The sequence below is a fragment of the Macrobrachium nipponense genome, chromosome 9, assembly GCF_015104395.2.
Source record: "Macrobrachium nipponense isolate FS-2020 chromosome 9, ASM1510439v2, whole genome shotgun sequence".
Classification (NCBI taxonomy): Eukaryota; Metazoa; Arthropoda; class Malacostraca; order Decapoda; family Palaemonidae; genus Macrobrachium; species Macrobrachium nipponense.
This window is the reverse complement of record NC_061110.1, coordinates 100,140,803-100,152,090: the sequence shown is the minus strand read 5'-3', so window position 1 is coordinate 100,152,090 and position 11,288 is coordinate 100,140,803. Positions and strand designations below refer to the sequence as shown.

Here is an 11,288-nt window from a genome sequence, read left to right as displayed (position 1 = left end):
ATATATATACACAGGACAAAATTAAGACTTACTAAAATGCTTACTTGTTTCTGTAAAGGAGAGAAGCAGAGATCATATAATGACCTCCCTCTCCTACGGTTTTGAACATTTACAATAATACCCCCAGTGCCTAGCTAGAACGACATAATGAGTTAAAAAAACTTATTAGATTTAGCAACAAGGTTAGCTCAAAAAAAAAAAACTATATATCCGAACCTCGGTTGCCATGAAATATAACTGACTTCATTATGTTTGATCTCTTTCATTTAATTTCCATTAGGGTAAGTCGAAGGTGGGAGATATTTTCCAACAGTATTTTGTTTGTTTGTATGGTGTTTTTACGTTGCATGGAACCTGTGGTTATTCAGCAACGATACCAACGGCTTTACGTGACTTCCGAACCACGTCAAGAGTGAACTTCTATCACCAGAAATACACATCTCTAACTCTACAGTGGAATTCCAATACTTTTATGTTGCTGCTTTCCTTAGGAAGACCGAATAGACTTCACTGGTGCCATGAACTGGTTGTTTCCCTCATTTTGCGCAGTATATTTCTTGTATTTAACGGGAAAGATAAAGGGGCTCTTCAAGTTGACGCGTATTCACTCTTTGTCATTTAGTATCGAAATCCCCACTAGGGGGTTAAGTACCTTCATCCCTATTTCTAAAGATCCAAGTGGAAATTGAACACTGTTCCTATATTCCAAGGACTCGCACAGGTGGAAGAAGGTCGTATTATAGTAGATTCACATCACCAGTGCACCTAATGTCTAGGCCAGTCCCTTACGACGCTCCTGATTGGCTGTTGATAAGCCAGTCACAGGGCTGGAAACTCTCAGTCTCTCTCGAGAGTTCACATAGGCAGGATGTATGTTCCACCTTTCCTGAGGGATACGTCTTTCAGGAGAGGTGGAACATGCATCCTGCCTATGTGAACTTTCGAGAGAGACTGAGAGTTTCCAGCCCTGTGATTGGCTTATCAATAGCCAATCAGGAGAGTCGTAAGGGACAGGCCTAGACATCAGATGTACGGGTGATGTGAATCTACTATAGTAGAAGATTTAAGGAAATTCATAAAGTCGAGACAGAAAACGAGCAAGACGAACTCTCTCCACAAGAACTAGATTATATCATTTAAACGGTTAAAATGTATTTGCTTTTTGCAAAAAGCTCAGATTATGCATTTTATAGGATGGCTTTGCATTCTCTCTCTCTCTCTCTCTCTCTCTCTCTCTCTCTCTCTCTCTCTCTCTCTCTCCACTTTTGCATGGCAGCTTCCTGGATACCATGGCGGGACATTGTCTCAGTTATGTAAGGATATGTGTTATCCTAGCACTCGACATCATTTCAGTTATGTAGGATATTTGATATCCTACGGCAGTATTGTCTTGTTATTAAATTTCAACATATGTAGGAATATGTGGTTATCCTAAGCCGCTCGTTAACATCATTTCAGTTATGTAGGATATGTGTTATCTTACTGCTCGTTGTCATTATTTCAGTTATGTAGGATATTTGATATCCTAGCAGTTGTTGTTATCATTTCACATATGTAGGATATGTGTTATACTAGCGCTCGTTGTCACCATTCCAATTACGTAGGATATATGCTATCCTAACGTTCATTGTAACACTGCTAAATCGAATTCCTTTCCAGTGGAAATCTGTCCGGGAACCGCACCCCCAAATAACGGCCCTTTCGCTAAGCCTACGCCTATTTTGAATAAGTTGGCCATCACACATTCCAACATCTTATCCCACGCGTTTTACCTCAAAGAATATACCGCACCTGTCACACAGTTATTTCCTTACTGATGATAATGATGAGACTTCAAAATAAAAATAATATAGCCTCAGTTCCCATTATAGAGAGATGAAAACTCTATTTCTTGTCGAGAGTATGAGTTCCCATGGCATATTGTCATTAATTTGTTTCGCGATTAATCTCACTCATATTGGATTCTTGCTTAACTTAAAAGTTTTTTTTTTTTTTTTTTTTGATAACAACTGTAGTATGTTGTGGGATGGTATTTTGGTTGCTGCAAACCATGGTGGTATCACGAGGTCAGTAATAAAGTTGCCAAAGTATGATTTGTTTCGATTTTCATTTGGCTTGCTGTTAAAGATGAATAGGTCTCCTTCGCACTGATGAGTATAGTTTGTTTGTATGGTGTTTTGACGTTGCATGGAGCCAGTGGTTATTCAGCAACGGGACCAACGGCTTTACGTGACTTCCGAACCACGTCGAGGGTGAACTTCTGTCACCAGAAATACACATCTCTAACTCCTCAGTTGGAATGCCCGAGAATCGAACTCGCGGCCACCGAGGTGACAGGCCAAGACCATACCGATCACGCCACTGAGGCGCTCCTGATGAGTGGTAGTACTGTGATACTGTCTTAATAAACAAGTAAATTCCGTCTCTATAAAGATAATCTTTTAATATCGTATTAGGTATCAAAAACATTCTTGCCTTTACCATCCAAATAAAACTATAATGTGCATTCCGAGAGAGAGAGAGAGAGAGAGAGAGAGAGAGAGAGAGAGAGAGAGAGAGAGGAAAATGCTTACTGGAGTTTTAGTGCCCCAAATTATTATCGCTTAGCTAGTCGAATTCTCTTAATCCTCTTTGTCTACATATATAATTCACTGACGTAGTTAATATTGCTATATTGTAAGGTCCATTGGGTTCTAAGCCTCTTAAAAAGTAACAGAGTATAATATATTTTTTTTATCATATTTCTCCTCAGTATTTTAGGAAATTTCCAAATGGACCCCTTTTCCATTTTGCTTCATCCATTCCTCGGTGTAATTGTCAGTTCTTGCGCTCACCATTTCTAAGGAATATGAATTAACAAACGTGTTATACATAAACAATTGTCCTTCTGATTTTCTCTGTTAATGAGTTGCCATTTTAAATCTTATTGAGTTGTCATTTTAAATCTTATTGAGTTGTCCTTTTAAATCTTATTGAGTGTCATTTTAAATCTTATTGAGTTGTACTTTTAAATCTTATTGATTTGCCATTTTAAATCTTATTGAGTTGTCCTTTTAAATCTTATTGAGTTGTCATTTTAAATCTTATTGAGTTGTCCTTTTAAATCTTATTGATTTGCCATTTTAAATCTTATTGAGTTGCCATTTCAAATCTTATTGAGTTGTCGCCTTTTAAATCGTTATTGATTTGCCATTTTAGAAATCTTATTGAGTTGCCATCTCAAATCTTATTTAATTGTACTTTTAAATCTTATTGAGTTGTTCCTTTTAAATCTTACTGCATAACATCTTCCTTTTCAGATGCAGTTACAAAAATATTATGTTCTCTATTTTATTAACTTTCCTAGTCTTTTATCGACAACTTAATTATTCTTCTCTGTTCTTTTATACCAATAAAGAAAAAAAAATTTTCCTTATCACTTATTTTCTTCGCTTCAGCTTTCATTTGTCGCTGTCGATCATTCAAACGGGCCTTATTCCACTTTATTACGGTCCGGAAAAATATTGAAATTACTGTTCCATAATAAGTAGATAATAATAAGTAGACTTCGTGGTCAGGTAGGCAACGACCTCTTTGTGATTATAGGGCCTGGGTTCGTTTCCCGGTACCGGACATCACAATTTCTTCAAAAATTTCTTTGAACTTGGATCTTCAGGCTTTGAAATGACAAGCGTATTTAAAAAAAAGAGCAAGGAATTCAAGAAGTTAAGAGGGCATTGTGGCTATTACAGTTGCATATGTATCTGGTAAAAAAAGTGACCAGTAGCTTCTATTTTTTATATATATATATAGCTTCTATATATATATATCTATATATATATATATATATATATATATATATAGATATACTATATATATACATACAACGGATTGTTGCTATTGTAATATTCATGAACCTAGTTTTGTAAGAAGCACCTGTAACATGTGTTATGTGCTTCGTAACAGGAGATGTTTTCTAGCACCCAGCAAAACTCAGAAATAATCATCAAAGAATATTGCTTCCTTTAGGCAACGTCGCTGGAGCTTATAAATTGGAGGCAAAAATTTCCTCGGTAGTAAATAAGATATAAGAAAGTTTATAAGATACGATAAGAAAAAAAATGTGTGCTTCAATACTGGCAATATTAATAAGAAGTGGAGGGAGACCTTTCAATGAATAATAAAACTGTATTCCAAAGTAAGCTGGAGAAATGATGTCCGCAATATGTACGATTCATTCATTCAAGTCTAGACGTGAGATTTCTATAGACCTACCTGTATTTACTTTAATTAAATTTTCATTGACCTTCGCACCCAACAGATGAACTTTTACTCTCTCCGCAATCAGTTCCTTATCTAATATTCAACCACGTATGAAAAGGGTAAATTCAGTATGTTCAGTTAGTTTTATATAATATAAATATATATATATATATATATATATATATATATATATATATATATATATATATATATATATATATATATATATATAGCTGAACATATCTGAATTACCTTTTCATACGTGGTTGATATTAGATAAGGAAACTGATTGCGGAGAGAGTAAAAGTTCATCTGTTGGGTGCGAAGGTCAATGAAAATTTAATCAAAGTAATACAGGTCGGGCTATAGAAATCTTACGTCCAGACTTGAATAATGTAAATGTTTACATTCAGGAATGAATCGTACATATTGTCAACATTATCGCTCCAGCTTTCTTTGGAATATAGTTACAATATATCATATATATATATATATATATATATATATATATATATATATATATATATATATATACATACGTGTGTGTGCGTGTGTGTATATAATATATATAATAATATATATATATATATATATATATATAGTATATAATATATATAAATAACTATATATAATATATATATACATATATATATATATATATATATATAATTTTGTCGTTTGCCCCCATGTAACTTTATATATTCATAGATATTAAGGTATAATTACCCTTAATTTAGGATTTAGATTACGTTAGGAACATGGGCCACAATTTACCTTAAGAGTAACTCACTCACCCCCAGGGGAAGTATATCTTAAATGTTTCTGCTTAGCCAGGAATCGAACCTATGCCTTTAGGATCTCAACAGTGGAAACCTCTTATATTGTTTGTATGGTGTTTTTACGTTGCATGGAACCCATGGTTATTCAGCAGCGGGACCAACAGCTCTAATTGACTTTCGAACCACGCCAAGAGTGAACTTGTATCACCAGAAACACACATATCTCACCCCTCAGTGGAATATCCGAGAATCGAACTAGCGGCCACCGAGGTGGCAGGCCAAGAGCATAACGACCACGCCACTGAGGCGCCGTGGAAACCTTTTAAAGAGTGTTTCTCCTTAGAGGGAAAATGAAACAAAATCCCAAAAGGATGGAGTAGGAGTCTAGATAAAACTGAAAGTCGAAATATTTCAATACACAGCTTTTCACTTTGCCCGAAATCGGTCATTACATCATATTTTGGCCGAGTTTTGCTCTGCACGAAACTGATTCCATTATTAATGTATAAGAAAGCTTAACTAAATCTGGCTTAGGGACGGTGGCCGTAGGGATACCAATATCCTGAATGTAAAAGAATGCAGATACTTTATAAGAAAATTATTTTATTGAATGGTAAAAATAGAGGAATTCTTACAACAAAATGGGTCTGGCTGTTTGCACCAATTACTATTTTTTCCTTTTTTCAGAATTTCAAAGCACTTATCAGTAATTGTAGTTGACAACTCTTCAATTAGTACTGAGGAATATTCCTGAACAGTGTATTGAAGCCATATGGAGCAAATGATTTTACTTAACAATTTTCATCATTTATAGTAACTATAATTGGCAAGAATTCATGATTTACAAATAACTAGCCACCATTTTTGCTACCAGCTAATATTACTGAGTTTTATGGATTTTCATTAAAGTTTGTAAGTATTGATTTAAAAAAAAAATTACTTTTGGAAGTTCACCTGACATGAACCCTAATTTTAAGTTTTTCGCCATTTTAAGGCTCGAGTTTGTCTTAAAAAAATGTCTAAGGTCAGTAGTTACGTTACTTTAACCGGATTCTATTTGGTAACTGAACATCGTAATTGTTGTCATTATCATCAAAATATGGTTGAATAAAGCGAGGACGACTTATGAGAACTTCGTATAGGCAGGAAAAATTGTTGATGGAACAGGAGAACCTCTCTCTCTCTCTCTCTCTCTCTCTCTCAGCAAATATATGTATATATAATGTATGTATATGTGTGTATGTGTGTGCGTGTGTACGTGTGTGAAAAACTAACATTCTTGACGAATAGGGCAACAGGAATACACAGTAGAAATTCAGTACCATCTGTTGACTTAGCATAACTTACGTAGTTACTGAATAAGACCAGTAGCCTAAGAGATGTTCACTGCACCTCCCCCCCCCCCCCCCTTTACACTACCCCCTACCCCCCTCCCCCACCCCCACCCTTTCCATTGCATGCGCATCCACATTGCAACCCCCGATTTTGCCACAGTTGCAACGGAAATTCGGGTAATGGCGACAGCTGTGGCCTGACGAAGTCTGTCGTTTCCTTGTTCCTGTGGGAGATATTTTTGACCTGGGATTGTGTTTGTGGTCAAACTTTTACTCTTGCGTTTTTTTTTTATTTTTTTTTTTTTTTTTTTTTTTTTAGTCTCCTCTCTGTAGAGAAACCTTGTCTTCTTCTTCTTCCCGTTACACGTATGCATTTGGGCGAGTTACTTGTGTATATTTGAGAGAGTTACACATGCATACGTAGAGCGAGTTACATGTATGTGAGCAAGTTACACATGTGTACACGAGCGAATTACTCGTGTGTACTTGAACGAGCTACTCGTGTTTATGAGTGAGTTACACGTGTGTATTTGAGCCAGTTACACGTGTGTATTCGAGCGAGTTACACGTGTGTACTTGAGCGAGTTATACGCGTGTATGTGAGCGAGTTACACATGTGTATTTGAGCCAGTTACAAGTGTGTATTTGAGCGAGTTACACATGGATACTCGAGCAAGTTACTCATGTGTATCTTTGAGTCGAGTTACCCACGGTGGTGTTATTTTGACAGAGTTTCACATGGATATTCGAGCGAGTTAGTCCTGTGCATTTGCGAGAGTTACACGTGTGTATTCGAGTGAGTTACACATGTGTATTTGAACGAGTTTTGTCAACTCAAAACACAGTGTAGAAGTCCAAATGTCGTGACAGTCCTCAGGTGTATTTCATGACATTTGAAAGTATGATTCTGCATACAAAAAAAAAAAAAAAAAAAAAAAGAGAGAGAAAAATGATGTACATTTAGGCCGATAATACTAAGCGTAATAATTATCAACGAGGATAAAAACCAATCTAGTATCGTGGAAAACATTAATAGCGCTACGATTTAGAATATTTTATCTGACATCGACTAAGGTCCCATTGACATTCTGATTCACAGATCGCATGAATCTTGCCAAGCTTCGCTGTGTATAAAAAGTAAAAGTGGTGAGAAAATATTTTAAACATACCCGTGTCTATTTTCGCAGGAACTGCATCCATAATCATTTCGTATGCATGAAAGAGGCATCACGTACTTGTCAGTAATTAACATAAAAACTTATCATCACTTAATTAAACCATCACGCCATTTATTTCAAAGTTGCTTAATCAAACGACAATGAGAACCTTTCTTTTATTCGCAGAGAACGAACTAATGTCACTCAGAAATGTATAACTCTAGAGATCTTAAGTCTGCTCCATCATAGACTAGATTAAAGGTTATTTGCTTCTTGGAAATGCTAAAGCTTCCTTCTGCAGCATTAGTCTCGCGACCGTTAACGTAAAATGTCAGACCAGTCGTATAAAATATGAAATAGCTTCTCACTTCGGATTATCTTGGCTTCAGGGTAAACGGAAGAAAAAAGATATACTATATAGTATATATATATATCTATATATATATATATATATATATCATAATATATATATATATATATATCTAAGTGGACATCACAGACCTGTAGAATTCTGGTGAGCTATGTTGTTATAAGACAGTAAAACCCCATGAGGGTATGTTTTCTGTGTTCTTTTAGTTTTTTTACTTTTTTTACAAAGACATTGTATACAATATAATACGTAATCGCATTAAGATAGAAAAACGATCGTCTTCCAAGCACACGCACACGCGCGCACACATACACACACACAAACACACACACACACACATATATATATATATATATATATATATAATATATATATATATATATATATATAGACTACTACTATTATTATATACATGTGTGTGTGTGTGTGTACGTGTGCTTGGAAGACGATCGTTTTTTCTATCTGAATGCGAATTACGTATATATTATATACCATGGTTGTGTGTAAAAAAAAAAAAAGGAAAATAACTATATATATATATATATATATAATATATATATATATATATATATATATATATATATGTGTGTGTGTGTGTGTGTGTGTGTGTGTGTGTGTGAGTGCGTGTATGTGTTATATAAATACTCTGATACGTGATTTATATCTCTTCATATACTCCAGAACAATTGACGACTGTGTAGAAAGCCTGACCGGTTTCGGCTTTATTTCTAAGTCATCGACAAACGGCGAAACCGGCCGGAATGTACACACAAACTTAAAGTTTCCAAGATGTGAACATATATATATATATATATATATATATATATATATATATATAATAATATATAAAGTATGGAGAGGATGGACTGATAAGCACCTTATAATTCACCTGCAAAAGTAAACGTCACGTCTCCTACAATCACTTAGGGATTATCAGCCTCTACAACAAAATTAATGACAGGAAATTAATCGGTAACTCTACCCGGTTAAGTCTTAATCATGGCGACATCAGCGCCTGCCAGGATTAATCAACTGCTTTATTACCTTGAGGCCGTGTATTAACTGACTGCAGTGCTCCTGGGGGACGTGATCACTTATGGAGACAACAAGTCCCTTGTATTCATTATTCACCAGGACTAGATCTTCGGCCTGAGACCGGGGCAGGAGAGACGACCCGCCAGCAATCAGCAGGAAGTGGTAGAATAGGTTCATGAGGAAGGACTTCCAAAGAGCAGTCATTTTCCCTGCAACATTGACGGCGACGACGACGAGCTGGAACTTGAGAAGAGACCTTCGAAGAAATGTTTACTTTTTTAAATATGATTTTTGTCTTTTTTTATGCTTTTTGTCTTCCTTCTGGAATTGTTCCTACTTATTCCTTGAGAAGAACTTCGAGGAAATGTTTACTTTTTTTTTTTAATGATTTTTGTCTTTTTTTTAAATGATTTTTGTCTTCCTTGAGAATTGTTCCTTCTTATTTATTCCTCTTCTACCTCTGGTTTTCTGAATTGAGGATTTGTTCATTCATTCACTCGTTCGTTTGTTTATTTTCACTATTGTTCATTCACGTTCTTCAGGTTCCTACATCCTCATCTTCGCATGATACACTTCAAAATGGAAGTAAACGAAGTCCTTCAAACTTATCGTTTTGTGCTGGATAAGTTTCATAGTGTCCTTGCGAGGGTTAATTCATCAGAAAAAAAGAATCCTTAGGTTATCTTTTTTTTTTAATCTCTCTTCGACACTTAATCCAATTTAAGAAATGTCACGGACTCAGAGGTTAATAATAAACATGCGGCACATACTTGACTGATTTTTCTTTTGGATACTTTCAACATGTCTCTCTCTCTCTCTCTCTCTCTTCGTAGTAACTTTCACGAACTTTGTTCTCAACACCACACTAAAATGTTTTCTGACGTTACCATCTGTGTATCGACATCTGCACAACTAAATACATTTCAGTACGGCAATAGTTTAAAGCCATACCCAGAATAAACTCAAAGGCACGACTTTGATACCCGGCCGGTGCCTTTTCGTGATACCCGTACGTAGAATCCTTAATTGCCCAGTATTATAGTATTTCCAAAAAGTTTTTTCTTGTAGAGAATACGCGAGGGAAGGTTTTTCCTCTAATCTGGTTCATAATCTTGACTCGCGCTCACTTCAATTCGTGGCAGTTTGCGAAACGAAACCTCACAATCTACACTAACACAATTTGGCACGTGAGGCACATGCTTCCCTAAAAGTTACACATATCTTCATTTCGCACAGTGACACTCGCGACAGGAGTTTAGATTACATGTCAGGAATCCATCAGCGCGACATGACATCTTCTGTATCTTCCGTCACAGGCGGCTGGCTGGAAGGAAGTATGCACTGCATCGAACACTGACTGAGAACGGCCTGGGAGAGCTCGCGTCACACGTCCTCTTCGGACTGCGTTCTGCGCTGTACTGGCAATGCGCCATGGCAGCCGAGGCATGGAGCACTCACTCGAAGCGAAGAAGAAGAAGAAGAAGAAGAAGGATCCGATTCCGATTACCAGCGGTGGGGAATTGAACAGCTCGACCGAACCCCACCTACCCACCCCTTCCATTACACCTGGAACTCAACAACACTCCAGACCCATCCTCCAGCTTAGGGGGAACGTCCATTGCACCGGCCTAAAGTCCCGCCCAGTCCAGGTAATCACAGTCCAGAGCCTGGAACCTTATTGGATGGACCCTTAATACGCGCGTTTTTCGCCCGACAACAATCGGGCCAATTAAAAACTACAGAGCGCTCGCGATGTTCGGGCCTTATCGAAATGCACTTTTCCTTGTGCGGTCCAGCTAAGCACTTCCATTCGTCGACCGCGTATGCATGTTTATGGAAAAGGGAATTTGCATACCACTTCCATTACACACACACATACATACATATATATATATATATATATATATATATATATATATATATATATATATATATATAATATATAATTCTTATTTCTACTTTGGTCCTTCCCCTTTGGTATGGAGTATAAAGTGTAGAGTGATACTAAAGGACGAGAGAGAGAGAGAAGAGGAGGAGAGGATAGAGAGCGAGCGAGAGAAAGGGGGTTGGGTGTAGGGGGAACATACGCAGACAAACATGCTGGATCACTCTATATTGTCGAAACTGTTCTCTGTGCGGTTAGTTTACGAAACATAATCGTCTAAGCCAAGGGATGTTTATGTTGTAAGAACGGTCTACTTGCTTAAGTAAAAGCTAGATAAAGCTGCGGGAAATAAATGCTATATGCACGCAATATAATTCCTTATGTTTTCTTTAGCTGTCTGTGTGTGTGTGTGTGAATAACTTATAATACTTATTTAGTTGCAAAACTTTTTATGATTTTCATTTATTATGCTGCCGAATCCAGACC

At 36.5% G+C, this 11,288-nt stretch overlaps 1 protein-coding gene across 1 annotated transcript in view; it reads right to left on the bottom strand.

The window, feature by feature from the left end:
• LOC135218550 (calcium-activated chloride channel regulator 1-like) overlaps positions 1-10,447 on the bottom strand; it is a 42,821-nt gene extending 32,374 nt beyond the window's left edge. Inside the window, 1 exon segment of the mRNA XM_064254927.1 lies at positions 8,927-10,447. Coding sequence (XP_064110997.1) covers positions 8,927-9,121 — 195 coding nt within the window. The 5' untranslated portion in view covers positions 9,122-10,447.
• Positions 10,448-11,288: the final 841 nt, after the last annotated feature.